The sequence below is a fragment of the Arachis hypogaea genome, chromosome 15 (genome assembly GCF_003086295.3).
Source record: "Arachis hypogaea cultivar Tifrunner chromosome 15, arahy.Tifrunner.gnm2.J5K5, whole genome shotgun sequence".
Classification (NCBI taxonomy): domain Eukaryota; kingdom Viridiplantae; phylum Streptophyta; class Magnoliopsida; order Fabales; family Fabaceae; genus Arachis; species Arachis hypogaea.
Genome location: NC_092050.1, coordinates 149,497,578 through 149,515,406, shown reverse-complemented (window position 1 = coordinate 149,515,406; position 17,829 = coordinate 149,497,578). Strand labels below are relative to the sequence as shown.

The following is a 17,829-nucleotide window of genomic DNA, read 5'->3' as shown; positions in this document are numbered from 1 at the left end:
GAATTTATCGAAAAAAAGTGAAAAAATTGGTGAAGGGACTAGTTTGGTGCACGACATTCAATTTCAGGGATTAAAATGAGTCACTTAAAGCAAAGTGAGGGACTAATTTTGTGCATCTACAATGATGACATAATGGATGACACGTGGACGAATACTGTTGCGACACGTGGCGAAATAGTACTGTGACACGTGGCACAACTATCCACGTTAGCATGCCACATATCACTGGTCAACACATCATCATACCATTACACGTGACCAAATCATGGAGTGACTCGGGTTACTAACAGCCTACGTCATCATGCCATGTCATCACGCCGTCAATGAAAAATTGGTTAGGGACTAACGTGGTGCATTTTTGTCAATCTCAGGGACATAATTAATGCAATTAGAATCTGAGTGACAATTTTAATATACAATACCAATGTCAGGAACTATTTTGGGTTTAACTCGCCCAACATAACTATCTCTGTTAATTTTTTGTGGATTGTTTTAAATACCTAATTAGTTGAAAACCAGCTGAGCCCATCAAATAATTCAGTTGTTATTTTTTTTTGGTTAACAATTCATTTGTTATTATTAAAACAATACATACATTACCAAAACCCAAACTATATAAGAGGCCCATTTTGTTAGCCCAAAACCACCATAATTTTTTTATCAACAAAATTTCAAATGATAGTTATAGGATTCCAGACCAAAAACTAGGAACCAAATTGGTGCATTGGGTCAACCAAAAAGAGATTGGTGCATTGAAACTACAAAATGAATTTCCAAAATTGCCCTCGCCTTAAATATCACACTATCACAGTTCGCAAACCCGTTCGCTCTTCTTACTCGAGTGTGAGCTCTTCTCTTCTCCCACCCTCTCGCAGCACCTCCTGCCTCCGCCGCCGCCTTCGACAATCCACTCTCCTCCTTCTCGCCGTCGGCGCCGCAGACCAAGCCGTCATTTGCATTCCTATTACACTTGAGGTAAAATTTTCCCCCCAATCTTTTTTGGATTTCTGATGTTTGATTTGCTTGGTACCTTTTTTATCGTATGATATTTTTACTAAAAATTAGATTTTAATAAAAGTATATTATATATTTTTCTGGTGGTAGAGAGAACATATGGTATGTATAGAACTGGAAAAGTAAAATTTTCAGCTCATTGATGTTCTGTTTGTTATAAGTATCGAAATTTATAAAGAGAAGTGCTTAAGATGAAAGTATTTGCAGTGATTCATTATATAGTTAATATAACTTGGATTGAATTGAAATCTTAGGGTATGTTTGGTTGGGGTACAAATAGGGTGGAAATTTTTATGGATGAACCTCATGTGTAAATTTACACATTGAACTTATCCATGAAGATATTCACCTCATTTTCAAACCACCACTGCAAGTACCCTTAGAATAGATATCACAGATCACGGATCTATCCGATTGTTTAAGCGAAATCCAACCAAGTTCGATGTTGATAATTTTGTTGCTAAAAAGGTGTGGTATTAGCAACATCTTTAGCCTTCCTAATCAACTTCTATCTGATGCAGAAAGGGAGCTGACTTGGCTGTCCTAGTGCAGGAGGAATAAGATGCCACCTTACGATTGTATGCTTCTGTTTAAGCCCCATGTACAGAAGAGAGACCTCTTGGATTTGGTTACTAGGGTGGGGAAACATGTTTGTAGAAGAAATGGGGTTGTCACCGGTGTTAAGAGTTTCGGAGAAGTTCAATTAGGCTACGGTATAAAAAAGTTAGATGGCAGACATTTTAAGGTGAGATTGATGACTATTCGCAATGTTGAATGACTTTCCACTGTGCATGCATATGCAATTCTTTTTATTTTTTCCATTATAGTTTTATTTATATTTATCGCTTTGATGTGTGCAAGTGTTTTTTCTGCCTAATGAAATTTGGAATTCAATTGATGTTTCGCTGACCTCATCTATTATTTAAAATTTATGGTGATGGTGGAACTTAATAAAATTTTACTTATTTGACCGATATTTTAGATTAATGAATTCATTCACCAATTAGCATAGGGTTCCCTCCCACCCGAGGAACTGTTATGTTTGATGTGGTATTTTTCTGTTATACATGCGCATCATTTGTATCATTTACCAATTCACCTTGTTGTATTACAGAGCTACCTGTGAGTCAGTGGTGTGTGGTCTAATCACCATTGTTTGGTGAATAATTTTGTTTCTTTACTGTTTAAGTCAAAATCTCAGTGAGTGAACTGCTTTTATCATTCGGGTTATATTAGTAGTGGACAGAGCCATGTGTTTACAGAAACTACCAGATAAATGTGGTTTAACCTTAATGTAAAAATGGCTCCGTTGGTATGCTGAATAGTTTGGAGAAATGTTCAACATAACTAGCTCATTAGTTGAAGTTGATTTATTGGATGTGTAAATTTTAGACGGTGGTCATGTGGCTCAAAGAAGTGAATTGCAACTTCTTATTGGAAAATCAAAGGAGTGAATGCTTCTTTTGAATGTGCGGTTTGCCGCATGCTGCATGTGAAATAGCCATACTGACAAATCTTATCTGAGGTGGCAGTGGAAAATTATCAATTAGTCAATTGTAATTTAATGTATTGCAGTTTTCCTTTTTTCCATGATGTAGGGCTATTTGATGCAACTGAGCATGATGGCTACTCCTGAAATAAACAAGGAGCTGCACTATCTAAACAAGGAAGACCGGTTACTCCGCTGGCTTCTGGTTAAACAACGGGACTTTAGATTTGGAAATGAGTTCTTTGGTGAGCAAGGTGCACTTAAGCTAAGCAATCTGTCTCGAATCAGAAGACCTGATGATGATGAGGACGACGACGACGATGATGACGAGGATGAGTATGAGGTAGATGAAGAAACAAAGTGAAGTGAAAGAGAATTGAGTGTTTGTTTGCTTCTAGTGTGAGACTATAAAACCATTGGCCTTGCATTGTACGTGCCAGACATCTAGTTATTGATAGTGTCAGTTAACAAGCACACGATCAATGAGCTTAACGATGTTTTTATTTTTATCTTTATTTTTGTTTTTCGGGTATTAGATGTTGTCTCTTATTTTTAGTTTGAAGAATAATCTCTTTGGAGAGAGGTTGGTAAACTTCTTAATTTACATAGTAGTCTATCCCAGGAACTAAAGCAATTGAGCTATACTTGTATCTTACGTTTAGTATCTCTGGAAAGAGTAGTTGTAAATGGGTAAAAATGAGCAACTTGAATATCCGTTGATATTTCAATTTCTCAATGTAATATGTTATGCAACAAATGTTAACTTCTCTTGAATTCCATCTTATACTTATACAGTGCAAAATAATATGCTCAGATACTTAGGGATAAAAAAAATTATCAATTATATATTTCTCATAGTTATGGGATAGTATCTTACATTTGATACAAAAAGTCAAAGGAAATAACAAAAGAAACTTGTATCTACAACATTTATCTTCCAGAAGGAATACATTTTCACTTAAAACAACGAATAAAACATGTCATTAAAGAATTGGATTCGCTTAACAGGTTTACAATAAACATGGTGATACAACTGAGTTAGCTTCAGCAAATCCCAACATATTTTCTCAATTCTAACTGCAGCAAATGCTCTAATATTTTTCCTCTTTTGCATTGCATCCTTAGGTATTTTGGTGAATCAATTCGAAGGCATCCTAAGCAGCCACATTGTAAATGCACACTTGAAACATATAGTCAATAAAGGATCAACACCAGGTACAAGCCTAAATAGAATGCTTGTATAACTCAATGCAAATTCTGGGTAGAAAGTCCCATAGATTCTGCAACTTCTCTAGCTGAAAGAGTGTCTTGTTCCTGCACAGGGGGCAAAAGGTGAGGCTGCAGTCAGCAATACTTGATAGCAGTTCAGTATCCAAAATCATTAACGTCACTCATATCACAAACTCGGTGGGAGGTGGAAGAATCAATTTTGGGGTCCGGAAATCGATTCTGAGATTAATGTCTGGTTAACTTGGTAAAACCAATTTTGGCATCTAGAATTTAGTTTCTATTATAATAATTCTACAGTAGAATCAATTCTACAAAAACAGAATAAAATGCAGTTGCGCACTAATAATTGTCATATCTTTGCGGTGCAACGGCTGAATATATTTACCTGAAGGCGGTGTAAGAGATACATCAAGAAGAGATGTACAAATACCTGTTGCAATTTCTCAAGGTTAGCAGAGTTCATTTCTTTCCATGGTATTAATCTCAGATATTTGACACTTTTAAGCATCAAATTAAGCAATCTCACCAAATAGAAAAAAAGAATAACTCGAGCTGTGGGATAACGCCAGAGAAATCTTGTTGCCCTGACAGCTCCCGAATCTAACAATTTCACTGCCTTTTGCAACTGCACGTGGCAAGCCAAATAGAAAGTAAAAACTAATGCTCAAAGGGGGAATGGGAATAACATGAGACATGATGATTGTTACCTGAATACTTGCACCAACCAGATGACGGTGATGCACAGGAAGAGCCCTGCAATTATTACTTTATAAGATAACTTTCCAAAGTCTACAAGTGGAAATCAAAACACAGATGGAGAAGTGACAAAGATATGAAAGAGGAATAACTAAATAATCGAGTGATATTATCAACCAACTATTCATTTTCTTTTTTCTTTTCTTTCTTTTTTTAATAGAAAGGAAGAAGATGAAGAAGAAAAAGAGAGAAACAGCTACATCAGAGATGATTTAACATGGGGGTGTAAACAAATTAGTTCTACAAAAGATTGATGATTTTAAAGGTTTTGCCTTAACTTTGCACCCTATTGGTAGGCCTATAAGTTCTAAAAATGCAACACAGATAAACAATCTCTATATGCTAACATCATATGAAGAAACATACTCAAGGGATTTTATTTCAGTCTCATCTTCCCAAGATGTTGACGCTCGACGAGAAACCCTACTTCGTTCAGCTTCTGCCTGTTCAACATGATAGTGATATCAGATGCACAGTCAAGCTAACAATCAAGTAGCCACAGGAATCTAACAAATAACAACATACCTGTGCTTCTTGAAGACGCTTAATTTCCTTCTCCAATTGAAACTCCGTTGCAGCTTTTTCACTAACCATGGTTTCTAATTGTGTTTGTTTGTAGTACTGAGACGATGGTAGTACATTAATTTAATGAACATTACAATTAATTGCAATCTAACGCATGATGAGAAATTGCAAATTACCAGGAGGTCAGTCAGTTCCCGATAGCGTTTCTCTAACTCCATGTGCTCCTGTTACATGGATATAATGCTTGCTTAGTACAAGTAATATTCCAAAAAATGTGTATCCTACCTACAGATTCAAATTTTAACCCCATTCAACAAAATAAGATATTCATGAAAAACACCCCCTATCACCTGACGTGAATAATGCTCAGCATCCCTCTTCATGGCAGCCATTTCAACTCTCATCTTCTGAAATTCAGCCTGAAACCGTGAAACCAAACATATAAGAAATAATAGGAAAGTAAACTATGAACTACAAAACAGGAGACCGTTATCTACTTATCTCTAATAAACTTTATTTATAGATAAGTAAAAAGAAAAACTTGCCTCCAAGGAAGATAGCTTATTTTCAGCTTCCCTCTGACCCTGACGTGCACGCTCCAGTTCTTCCTGCCGTGCCTGCATCTAATATATGAAATGCACTAGCTCCATAAGGATGAATAATTTATCACAAATATTTGCATAATTCCACTAAAACAGAATTTAAACAATAATGATGTGTGTCAATGGCCCAACAGTTGGTGCCAGAATCATTTTGGTCTTTTGGCAGCAATAGCTCAAGTAATTTTCCCACATACCCCTCCCATCCCCCACCAAAAACCCCCACCCCTCTTGGAACTCTCAGAACTTTCTGTTAAACCTATTAAAGCATATGGCTAGCCTGTATGCAAACAATATACCTGAATAACTTGATTTGCTTCTTCTGGTGACTTTTTTTGTTCACGACGCAGCCGGGCTTCCATATCTTGAAGCTCTTGATTTAAAGATGAACATTCTACCTAAAAAAATGTTGACAAAAGCTTCAGTAGATCTCCATGGCAGAATATTAATTACTAATCAGCCTTCATGGTTTAAAATAAAAAAAATAAAGATTAATTGTTCTATGTACCTCAAGAAGTGCCACCTTCTGCTCAAGTTCAGTGGCCTTTGCTGTCCTCTCATCTGCTATTCTCTGAAAAAATAAGCAACGAAAATCAATGTATTAACCTTGATTGAAAAGGGAGACTAGTAGTAACCTTATTTACACGGATGATTTCCTTGTGGATTTGGTACCACTACTCATGATTAATTTGTAAAACAGATACATTGTTAGTAATTTAAGAAAAGCAAGACTAAATAGCAGCATTCAATGAGCTGAAATGATCTCCCTTCCCTCTTTCAAATTTAATAAAACACAAAAGCTTTCAAGACTTCTGATGATGAAAATCATTTTATAATCATCTTAAAATTTACTATACAAGATCCTTTCGTATTCTCAAAGATTTCTAATCCAATGAATGAGAACACCTAGGACTTTAAAATTAAACACAATAAAACAAAAACGGAACAGAAACCAGTGACGGACACCAAAATGGAAGTTAAAACAAACAGAAAATAATAGTTCAACAGGACGTGTACACTAATTAAAAATTAAATAAAATGCAGTAAATGCTTACATTACCTGTATCCTTGCAAGTGCTGTAGATGACTCAATGGCTCGTTGCTCCAAGTCTACTTCTCTTTCCATAGCAGCCTGTTACACCAATCACACAATCACTTGAATGTAAGGCAAATACACAAGAATAAAAGAAATAAACAATTCAAGATACATACCATTTTGGTAGCATTATGCGCTGCATGTTCCTCTTCTGCTCTTCGTTCTGCAGATGCTAGCTCCTCTCTTAGAGCCTAAGAGGATAACAGATTTTTTACACAAAAAGCTTTATCATATTAATGGAAAATATCATACAAGTATAGGAAGCATGTAACGGAGAACCAACTTACCTGCATCATCCTTGTTTCTGTTAACTCTCGATTTCTCATCATAGACTCCATGTTTACCTAATAAGATATAAACAGTGTTATCCAAGCATTGCGATGAACGTACAAGCCATAGTGAAATGAGAAGTCCTAAATATATAGAAGGAAACTAATGAAGAAAACAACAGAATCAAGAAGATTGTCATGTTACTCAATCCAAAATAGCCAAAGGTTTTCCTAATTTATCGAGAAAAAGACTCCGGATATCGTCTAATTCAGTAAAATTTAAGACAGGGCAGAAAGACACACTTCGGATTTCGGAATGGATAAATGCAGCTTATAGCTATATTGTGGTCAGTGGGATAATATATTTCAATTAATTGCAGTTTTCTTATGAATTGGATAGATAAACATGCATTTCCAGCAACCAACATCATTCATAAACAATAAATTCTTGGTAGGCCAAGGAAACGGTGCAAGCCAGATATTAACATTAATAAACCAACATGGAGAAAAGTATTATTCAAACTGCAAGACCATTAACGCAATACGCAGAAGGTAGCAGCATTCAAGCGATCCAATGAGTTAATCAGAGAAGGATAAAGCTTCCACAAGGCCAAAGCACATATTAGAGAATAAAGTTCTGAAAAAAACAAAAAAGTAAGTTGCAAGGCTGACACCAGGTTTTCTATGAGGGAGGCTTTGGCATCTCTTGATTCCTATTGAACTCCAAAGTAGTAGCATGTATGGACATAAAATACTGCATGAAAGCTTACTTAAATAAATTAACAAAGAAGAACCTGAATGGAAGCTAGATTTCCTTCAGATTGTGCAGCCTGCCTCTTAAGTGCATCCATGGAACTTAGAAGTGCCTCAATTTCAGCATTTTTGGCTGCCAAGGCCTCAACCATATTTGATTCAACTCTTGTTACTTCCCTTTTACTTTCAGACAAATCCTTCTGTAGCTGTTTTATGTTAGCTTCATATGATTTACTCAGCTCTCTCTGTAAATATGGAATTATTTTAGTAATGCAACAACTCAAGTGTTTCATTGCCAGCATACAATGAGACATTCCAGTCTCTGAAACCAGGACATAGTAATTGTATTTCACCTCTGCAGTGAGAAGTTCCTCTAGTTGTGCATTTTCAGATTTGTATTCTTGAAGGCGAGTTGATAATCCAGCACAGACCTAAGCATCGTGAAAAAGTATAAATCAGGCATCTATAATAGCAATTACAAAGAAACACAATTCAACATTCCACAAATACTCTACAGGATCTTTATCTGATCAAGATTGTCCCATATCTGAGGCTAAGCCAACACAAATATTGGTTCAAACAACATTCTTACCCGAGCTAACCTTGCCTCTTTGGACCCACCAGTTGATTTTGTTGTTTTAAGCAACCCTTGAGCCTATGAACCGACTAAAAAATTAGAAGAAAAGATGTGATGTTTTATGAAATAATGATTGATAAATTAATTTCTCCAAAATCAGTGTTACCTCTTCAAGTTGATCTTGTACTTTCTGCGGGGAGATCTCGGTTTTATGATGCTGATCATTCTTTCTATTCGGAACTGATTCATTCTTTACATCACCATCTTTAGGTCCATCATCATTATTAGGAACAATATCAGCACCCACAGATTCTGATCTCTCTTGATTCACATTTTGATTCACATCCAGATCCCTAGGCTTGTTAGTTTGGCCAACATTAGTGAGTTCATCACTTGGGGCTTCAATTCCTTTGGAAGTTTGGGGAGGATCCTCCTCATAAGCATTCTCTTTGACAGGCTCACCATTTGTAGATACAGTGGCAACTTCAGAAACAGTTTCAGCTGCTAAAACTTTCACATCATCTGTGGCATGTTTACCAACATCATCAGTTGGCTTTTGTGATAATGAAGTGCCAGACAAGGGAGACGTTGAATCCACAGGTTGCTCCTTGTTTGGTTGGTCTGCAGATATGGGGGTACTCCGATCATTTTCAGCTACAAGTTCAACATTGTCCCTCTGAGTTGTTGCATCCACTGCTGCAGCTAGAGTTTCACTTTTCTCTGCAGTGGCATCACTCGTTACAGTTGCTGGCGTGGATAGTCTCTTATGAGCCTGAAGAAATCAAGAAGAGAAGCTCAACTTGAAAATTAACTACAAGATCATTATCCATGTATAGTAATGCACAGGCAATACCTTGACTTTTTTGGTCCTGTTGCCTTTAGATCCTTGCCCATTGGAAGCTATTTCAAAAAAAGTTAAGATACAATAAACAACTGCTAGCACTTCTAATAACAGAATATGCAAAACTTAATATTGAAAAGGCACGCTTTTTTACTCATTTATTCTAGTTTAAAATTAAACTAGATAATGACAAGACTATATAACTATGGCATGGTTTGATTCACCTAGCCAATTCCACATAGCTAAACAAAGATTATTATTAGTAGTAGTAACAGTCGTTGTTTTCATAGATCAACCTAGATACAAATTAGATGCAAAACCTTTAAATCTAGAAGGAAGAAAGTAAAAGATTTGCTAGTGGTATAGTTTAAAAAGAAAGTTCTGTGAAAACCATTTTCCTGAAGGGATGGCCATTTCTGCAAAACACACATAAGTTTTATGTCTTACAACTTAAGTTGAGGTATCAAACCGTCTTCTCTTGACCTAGCAAAAGTTTACACCAAACTTTTAGGCCAATATATTACTCAATATAAAAGATCACAAAATGGAACTCACATTTAAGAACCATCAATAGTCAAACTAAAATATATAACACAAGAAACCTTCTAATCATCAAGGTTTTAGAAGTCTATCTTTTGAATAAACTATCAGCATAACTTCACAAAAATATACCCAGGATCGATTCTAGGTATTTGGCACAAACCGATCGCTAAAAGGCAGGTAAAAGAAATCAAAACCTGGAGGCTTAGTGTCTGGTTGTTCTTCAGCTAAGTCACTGACAACCAGCTTTGCTCTTCGATCTACATGTTCGAATAAATCTGAAAAAAAAAAAAAGAAAAAGGCATGTCAAATCTGAACTCAAAATGATAAACTCATTACATAACAAGGCAACACCCTGAAAAGCAAGCAATACAAAAGAAGGTGAGCTCCATTGAGATCAAATGAACTAGTGCAGGCGCCCTTCTCTTGATTAGACATGTACATTGAAATTTTAAACATGTTATACTCCTTACACTACATGGACAAAGCATCAGAGATTATGTATGGGGGTATATCATATTATGTAAAATAGTTAACATTTCACTAATTAATTCCCTAACTCTCAATATATTGACTTTCATCCTAATATTATAACTCAATGCCAAACTTAACCTTAATTAAAAACTTGGCATGTTGATTTGAAGAATAAGAGCGTGTCAGCGTTAACGATGTGTTGCAGGTTCAGTGAATCGATCAAAATATAAGAAGATGCAATGATGCCAGCTGAGACCAAAACCTCTCTGAGCTCCCAAAATCATTTTCGAATGAAACTCGGAATAAAAATTAAATAACAAAGTTGAATCATCGACGAAAAAGAATGATTTCGACGGAAATGGGTGAAACTGCGAATGTATTCAGGGAGATCAATTACCTTCAGCTGCTTTGAGCCACGACGCCATTGCAGGGAATGAATATGCTTAGATTCGAGTGCAGTTCGAATGGTTCTTCTTCTTCTTGTTGTTTATTCAGAGATCCGGTAATTGAGCTTCCATTACCGAAACGACGTCGTTTAAGGTAGCTTAATCTTCAAAACCAAAGCGAGAATTGAAAGCACTGAAACTGATCCCTTCCTCTTTCTCTTTCTCTCTGTTCTTGCAGAATTCAGAATCGCGCGAGAAATTAGAAAACCGCTACTTTCTCGAGGTTGGGTGTATGGGTACTCCACTTTTACATCTATGCACAACAATATTGGCCCTCCAATCTTTTATTTAAGCCTTTTCAATTTATTTTTAAATATTATAATTTTTGGCTATGTAGTCGGTTAATATAGGTAATTTGGCAAAATTGAAAGCATCTTCAATGGTAGATCAAATTTTAATTTTATTTTTTCATTTTAAATTAAGAGTAAAATTCAAATCTAAAATTTTTAAGTGAGAAGAAAAAATTATGTCATTTGAGTTATAGTTCGTTGGCAATTTCAATTTCATTTTGCGTTTTATAAGATAACACAAATATTTATGGGATCATATGTAAGGCAAAATAATTTGGTTATGGAATTAAAATTGGTGCAGTGTGTGTATTTGTAGATTGGTGGTGTCAGAAGATACTTTCAACACGATGGGGTACGTGTTGCTTGTAGACTGCAACACATGAGGGCGTGCTGAGTCAGCATATGGGTGGGCGTGAATGCCACTTGGCGAAGTTTGGTTGCACGAACCTGCAACACATGGGGGGACGTGCTGAGTCAGCACATGGGTGGGCGTGAATGCCACGTGGCGAAGTCTGATTGCATGAGACTGCAACACACGAGGGGCGTGCTGAGTTAGCATCGCGGGGGTGGGCGTGCTGAGTACTTCATCTATATAAGGCAAAGTCCGGTACCATTTTCATTGCGAGGAAGAGTGTTCTTTGATTGTTTTGCTAGTGTAATGGAGGGTACCGCAAACGTGATAGTGTATCGCAATGGTGAGATTATACGAAATACTCATGAGGGAGTGAGGTTTGTGTGTCAGAATCCGTTTTTGTTTGTGGTTCCATGCACCATGATGTTTATCGAGCTTTAAAACGGTCTCTGTCAAAGCATGGAGAACAGTATATTGAGGATAGTGAGCAGTATATTATACCGGAATTCGGTTATAGTTTTTGATGGTCTAATACAGTTTGATATCATGCCGATCACTGACGAGGAGAGTATGCAAAATATGTTCCAGATTCACCGACAAACTTAAATGCGACAATCACAGATTGAACTGTATGTTGAGTTTGAAGACGTAGATGCATATGAGATTCAAAATGATTTAGATATAGAGGATGATAGAGCTGCAGTGTACGAATGAATGAACAGTGACAGCGAAAGAGGACTTCGAAGCCACTTATGAAGCTGGTGATGAAGACAAGGATGGTGATGTAGGAGATGAAGCAGGAGTGGAGAATGTGGAGGTTCACCCCGCAGTCAGTCAACCGATGAACGTCCCACCTTTTATGCGTAATTTGGATCTTGACGCGATGAATACACCGAAATTTTCGGAATATGCAAACATAGGTACATGATGAGTGAATAATATGTTTTTGTAAATTTATATTTTGGATGGATCAATGAATGATGATTTTTGCTTTTTATAGGTGTTGCTGATCCTAAGGACGAATAGTTCAGGATAGGAATGGAGTATAGTTCTAGAAAGTCTGTCGTCGCAGCAATCAGAAGTTACACTATATCTAGAGGAGTCGACTACAATGTTTATGAGTCCGAACCATTGACGTTCTATGCAAAATGCAAAACGTATGGGCGTGGGTGCGACTGGCTTATCCGAGCTAATTTGATATGGAAAAAATGTTGTTGGGAGATACGGAGATACAACGGCAGGCACACATGCACCATGGGAATGATTTCACAAGATCATTCCAAGTTAGACTCGGACACAGTTGCTGAGGCTATAAGGCCATTGGTTGAGAGTGACCCGTCCATCAAGGTCAAATTTATAATTGCGAAAATCCAGTCAAGGTTTAACTACAACATCAGTTACCGAAAGGCTTGGTGGGCAAAGCAGAAGTCCATAGCCAAAGTTTTCGGTAGTTGGAAGGTTTCTTATCAAGCTTTGCCATGGTAGCTCTCGGTCATGACTCAGAAGATGCTTGACTCAATAGTCCAAATAGAAACACGACCACTGTACAACGGGACTGAGGAGGCAGATGGTATCAGAATACTTCATCGCGTATTCTGGAGTTTCTATCCATGCATTAGGGCGTTCAAGCATTGCAAGCCTCTAGTTCAAGTTGACAGCACACATCTGTACGGAAAATACAAAGGTACACTTCTAGTTGCTGTTGCACAAGATGGGAACCAGAACATTGTGCCTATCGCCTTTGCCCTGGTGGAAGGCGAGACAGCTGATGCGTAGCACTTCTTTCTAAGGAATCTACGAAGGCATGTTGTTAGATCAGACAGTGTGGGTATGATCTCAGATCGACACGAGTCAATCCAGGCAGCAGTAAATCGTTCCGGTGGTGATTGGCAACCTCCGAGAGCATGGTGGATGTTTTGTATAAGGCACATCGGTAGCAACTTCTTAAGGGCATTCAAAGTACCGCACTTGCAAAAACTTGTTGTCAACATAGGGTATTCAAGGACAGTGGAGGAGTACAACATCAATTACAAGAGGTTGGAAGAGCAAGGCGAGACATATGCCCGGTGGTGCGATGCCATTGGACTTAGACACTGGGTATTGGCATCTCGATGGGGCCATATGACGACGAACCTTATGGAGTGCATTAATTCAGTTTTGAAGGGTGCCCGAAACCTCCCTGTGTTGGCGCTCATCCGAGCAACGTATTATCGGTTAAATGAACTTTTTACGCGGAAGAGTGCCGAGACTCACGAATGCAAGCGTGCTGGATTTAATTACTCTGTATTTGCACAACAACGGATAGAAGCAAATATGCAACGTGCTAGGAATATAGTTGTGCACCGGTTTGATAGACGAAACGAGGTGTTTGAGGTTCGTAAAATGCCTAATAGAAAGGTGTTGGTAGTTGATCTTGCACGGCGAACGTGTGACTGTGGACACTTTCAGGTGGAACGACTACCATGTCGACATGTTATTGCTTGTTGTGCAAACCAGCGACTCGATTGGCAGCTAGGGGTGTACATAGGCCGGGCCACACCGGGTTTGGCTTAACCCAGACCCGGCCTGAAATATAGACCGGGTCTAATTTTTGGACCCTAACTCGATCCTAGATCCAATGAAACCTACGCACCTTCGGGCCGGGTGAAAACCGGGTAAAAACCGGGTGAAAATCGGGTCTTTAGCATGTAAAAATCACCTAATCTCCAACCTTTATTTCACAATTCACATAGTAAAATTCACTTAAAAAAATATAACAAGAACCAACCCTTCTCTAAAATTATAGCGTAACCATAATCAATATTAATATTGTCTAACACCAAATATTTAAATCAATACAAATAACACAATATTATGCATTTGTCTAAAGTCTTATGCATTTTAAACATAAAACATTAACTTATAATCTTATAAATGACTAATAACACAAAATATTAAGGTTTACAATATTTAAATTTCACATAAGAATAGCCATCATTTATTACTAATAACACAAAATATTAATTGTGTATGATGACCGGGCTGAGTTCGGGTGACCCGAGCTATGGCCCGGACCCGACCCGAAATAATGATCGGGTCTATCTTTGAGACCCTTACCCGGCCCTAGACCCGATGAAATCACACTAAATTAGCTCCTAAAGTGTTCGGGGCCGAGCCGGGTCTTCGGGTCGGGCCGGGCCATGTACACCCCTATTGGCAGCTGTATATGCATGATGTGTACAGGATGACAGAGGTTCGTAAGGTCTACAGATTTGAGTTTGTACCATTAGGCGATGCAGAAACATGGCCTGCTTATCAGGGACCTACATTGGTCGCTAATCCCGCCTTGAGAAGAACATCGAAAGGTCGTCCCAAGTTAACCCGATACTTGAATGAAATGGACTCACGTGATATGTGTGGTCCTTGGATATGCCGTCTTTGTGGTAGACAGGGTCATAGTCGGAGTCGATGTCCTCAGCGTGCTGGACCGAGTGGTGCTGGTGACGATGGTGGTTCCTAGACCAAATCTGGCCTTTGTGTTTGTATGTTTAGGGTTCTTTTATCCATAAATGTTTTTCTAGTTTGTCGTGTTTATATTTTTAAATTTGCCTTTATCCATTAATGTTTTTCTTGTTCGTCGTGTTTGTATTGTTATGTTAATGTTACCATCTAATCCCTTTGTGAGGTAAACATATAAAAGATTAACGAAGAATTATATTCACTTAATTCTGAGACCATATTTTGAATTTCGATTAGGTAAACATACAACAGATTAACTAAGAGTTACATTCAGTTACTTCTAAAATAATACTAAATTCTAAAAACAGATTAACAAACAGTTACATTCACTTCTTTCGACCCAACTAGTTCAGTCCATTTCCCATCATGCCCTGACTGAACCGCGACGGAGTATACCTATTAGGTGGATTTCGTTTCCTTCGTAGGTCATACGGATGACCCTTGACGGAGTCATCGATAGCCGAAGAAGCCGACCCACCTACCTCTGCCTGAGTGGCGGACCCATCTGCCTCTGTAGGAGCAGATGCACCGGGGTTGAACTCGTCAACAACCTCAAATATCGCATGTTGCTCGATGAACCCACTATCACAAGACGACCGCCCTAAGGTGTGATCAGAAGCAAGACCCCGCATACCAGCGGCCATATCTACTGATGCCCGATGTGGATCATCTACCTCTGCTGGTGAAGGCATACTAGTAAGATCTGGACAACCACCCAAACCAGCGTTGACTCATTGCTGTATTTGTTGATCTCCATGACCGTCTACGGGAATCTGCCATGGGACTGACGGAAAGTCAATCCATTCCTGTCCGGCCGAAATGTATAGTATGGGATGAGAGTGCCGACTGGACTGACCCTGCTGAGAGTGCCGACTGTGCTGACTGTGCCCGCTATGCTGACTACGCTTACTGTGATGACTGGCCTCGCCGTGGTCGCTGGACTGACTGTGGTAGCTGTACTGGCTGTGGTGACTATCATGGCTACCATGACTATGGTCTGGTGGCTGTGGTATATAATACGAAAACAGCTCAAACACTGCATACTGAGGTGGTCTATGAGGTGCTGGCTGTGGTGCTGGTGGCCGTGGGACTGGTGGATGTTGTTGTGGATGCTGAGGAACGTGCTCTAACAATCTCAGCAGATGTCCGTACAAATCCACGTACGGGAACAGATCCTCTCGAGTGGAGGAAAAAATTGACCCTGTCCAGTGGAAGATCCCAACCCTTAATAAAATCAATGGTCTTAATTACAACTATAATTATGATTATTACTTTTCCAATTTTTACAAACCCTTCTTCTCTTCGATTTCACTTTCCACGAGTCCATTATCTTCTGTCGCAGTAACAACAAGAAGAAGCTCTCTCTTCTCAAATTCTTTAAACTCTTCTTCTTATCTTCAATTCCACACTCCACTCGTTCTATTCTCTTTTCCAGCAATAACAACAAGAAGAACCTTCATTCCTCGTCTTCTTTCTCCTACTTCAACAGCTCTGCGAGTAGAATCTAAGGTTTGAATACATTTTTTCACGTTCTTCTTTCTCTTTCTCGATCTCAATCACTAAATCCCTAAATTAATAATTCTTGTTGATAATAATTGGTTTGAACTTGTGTGGTTAGTTTTGCAATTAGGCAGGTACCTTATGCATTTGGGATATGAATGGTTTTATTACTGATGTGGATGACAAGATGAAAAAAATTAATTTTTTTCTTTGAATTGCCATAGTTTGTGTTTGCTATTTTACAATATTTTATTCAATTCTTTTGCTGTCTTTTTTTTTAAACAAAATTATTTTCAAGATTCTATGTTTTGAATTAGGCATTTGGTGTCATTTAAAAATAAGTATAGAAAAACAATGAGGTTTTGAAGGATATGTGTTGTAAGTTCTGCTTGCGTAAACAATTTTATTGTTCCTACAATCATCTTATGGTTTCATCATGTTTAATTTATAAAAAATTTGATGACTTTACTTATCAAGTAGTACCTTATTTTCATTATTTAGACCTTAATCATATTTAGTGGTGATTAAATTTTGATTATATTATTTTGTTATGCAAAGTAGCCACTGCTTTTAATTGGTATGACAGAATTTGAGTCTGCAATTTTCAAATTCTGCAGATAATTGTTAATTTTGTAGATTATTGCCAGAGCAAATGAGTTAGTGACGATCCAATCAGTTTAAGCGAACGCTTTTGTGAAGAATTCCACGAAGACATAAAAACACTTAATTGTCTGGCTCGTATGAAAATTCTAATGTTAAAAATGAGAAGCATGGGAAGAAAATATCTGTTCAAAATTGTAATAGGATATTGAGTACGAATTGGCATGGGAATAAATTTATTGTGCATGAATTTATTGTTCAAAGTAATTGTATATGTTCTATAATTTGAGATATGGTATTATAAAGATACCAATTGAAATAGAAGAAAAAGATTATATACAAGTTCTAATCCATCAAAATAGTAAAATTACATGAAATTTCAAGATAAATATTCCAAAAAACAAATTATAAATAACAGATCCTTCTTCTATTTTACACCATTCTATTTTTGTGAGATTTATTACAACTCTATTTCAATAATTCAGTCAAATATTTTCTATTATCAATAGTAATCCAAGCATATTTGGCATCAAAAAGTCTGTTAGTATGTATCCAATATTCTACAAAAAAAATCAATATAAGTAATGTTAAAATAATTTGTTTACAATAATATAAGTAATTATTTATTGAGATATTTTATAACTAAAAATTACCTTAAATTTTATAAACTTTCACAAATATATTTGGTTGAAGAAATACATCCAACGGTTTCTATTGGATATAAATAATCATAGTAATGTTAAACACCAATAAAAAAAATTTATCATGTTAAATAATATATAAGTATCAATTTACAAATAGTTAAGAAAACTTACTATTAATAACCTATTAAAGCCATGATCATCTTCTTGAGATATTGAACCATACAACAAATTGACCTGTATAACATGAAAAGGAAAATAACTTATAAGAGTTAAAATAATCTAAAATAAATATAAAAAAATATAGAAATTTAAAGTACTCAACATTATACTCATATC

The 17,829-nt window shown here is 37.1% G+C and overlaps 3 protein-coding genes across 3 annotated transcripts; 2 read left to right on the top strand and 1 right to left on the bottom strand.

Moving 5' to 3' along the window:
• Positions 1–790: 790 nt before the first annotated feature.
• LOC112751256 (uncharacterized) lies at positions 791–3,305 on the top strand. The gene is made up of 3 exons (XM_025800334.2): positions 791–975; positions 1,536–1,759; positions 2,613–3,305. The coding sequence occupies exons 2-3, from the start codon at positions 1,577–1,579 to the stop codon at positions 2,865–2,867; spliced, it is 438 nt and encodes a 145-aa protein (XP_025656119.1). The 5' UTR covers positions 791–975; positions 1,536–1,576; the 3' UTR covers positions 2,868–3,305.
• A 16-nt stretch (positions 3,306–3,321) lies between these two features.
• Positions 3,322–10,891, bottom strand: LOC112751255 (golgin candidate 1). The gene is made up of 21 exons (XM_025800333.3): positions 10,561–10,891; positions 9,887–9,967; positions 9,162–9,208; positions 8,475–9,080; positions 8,324–8,386; positions 8,085–8,162; positions 7,773–7,976; positions 6,997–7,053; positions 6,826–6,900; positions 6,674–6,745; positions 6,122–6,184; positions 5,913–6,011; positions 5,560–5,637; positions 5,365–5,433; positions 5,191–5,238; positions 5,015–5,110; positions 4,856–4,932; positions 4,441–4,486; positions 4,260–4,358; positions 4,119–4,163; positions 3,322–3,817 (listed from the first exon to the last, which is right to left on the bottom strand). The coding sequence occupies exons 1-21, from the start codon at positions 10,586–10,588 to the stop codon at positions 3,749–3,751; spliced, it is 2,100 nt and encodes a 699-aa protein (XP_025656118.1). The 5' UTR covers positions 10,589–10,891; the 3' UTR covers positions 3,322–3,748.
• Positions 10,892–13,081: 2,190 nt separating this feature from the next.
• LOC140179414 (uncharacterized) lies at positions 13,082–13,804 on the top strand. The gene has a single exon (XM_072218291.1). It carries the CDS (start codon positions 13,082–13,084, stop codon positions 13,802–13,804), a length of 723 nt encoding a protein of 240 aa, XP_072074392.1.
• The last annotated feature ends 4,025 nt before the right edge of the window (positions 13,805–17,829 follow it).

What these genes read in the sequence shown, in the direction of transcription:
- LOC112751256 (XM_025800334.2), top strand. Translation starts at nt 1,577, where the DNA reads ATGCCACCTTACGATTGTATGCTTCTGTTTAAGCCCCATGTACAGAAG. An exon ending in TAGATGGCAGACATTTTAAG is followed by an intron (nt 1,760 to 2,612) that starts GTGAGATTGATG and finishes TCCATGATGTAG; the next exon opens with GGCTATTTGATGCAACTGAG.
- LOC112751255 (XM_025800333.3), bottom strand. Translation starts at nt 10,588, where the DNA reads ATGGCGTCGTGGCTCAAAGCAGCTGAAG. An exon ending in AGGAACTTCTCACTGCAGAG is followed by an intron (nt 7,977 to 8,084) that starts GTGAAATACAAT and finishes CCATATTTACAG; the next exon opens with AGAGAGCTGAGTAAATCATA. An exon ending in CAGCACTTGCAAGGATACAG is followed by an intron (nt 6,185 to 6,673) that starts GTAATGTAAGCA and finishes TTATTTTTTCAG; the next exon opens with AGAATAGCAGATGAGAGGAC.
- LOC140179414 (XM_072218291.1), top strand. Translation starts at nt 13,082, where the DNA reads ATGATCTCAGATCGACACGAGTCAATCCAGGCAGCAGTAAATCGTTCC.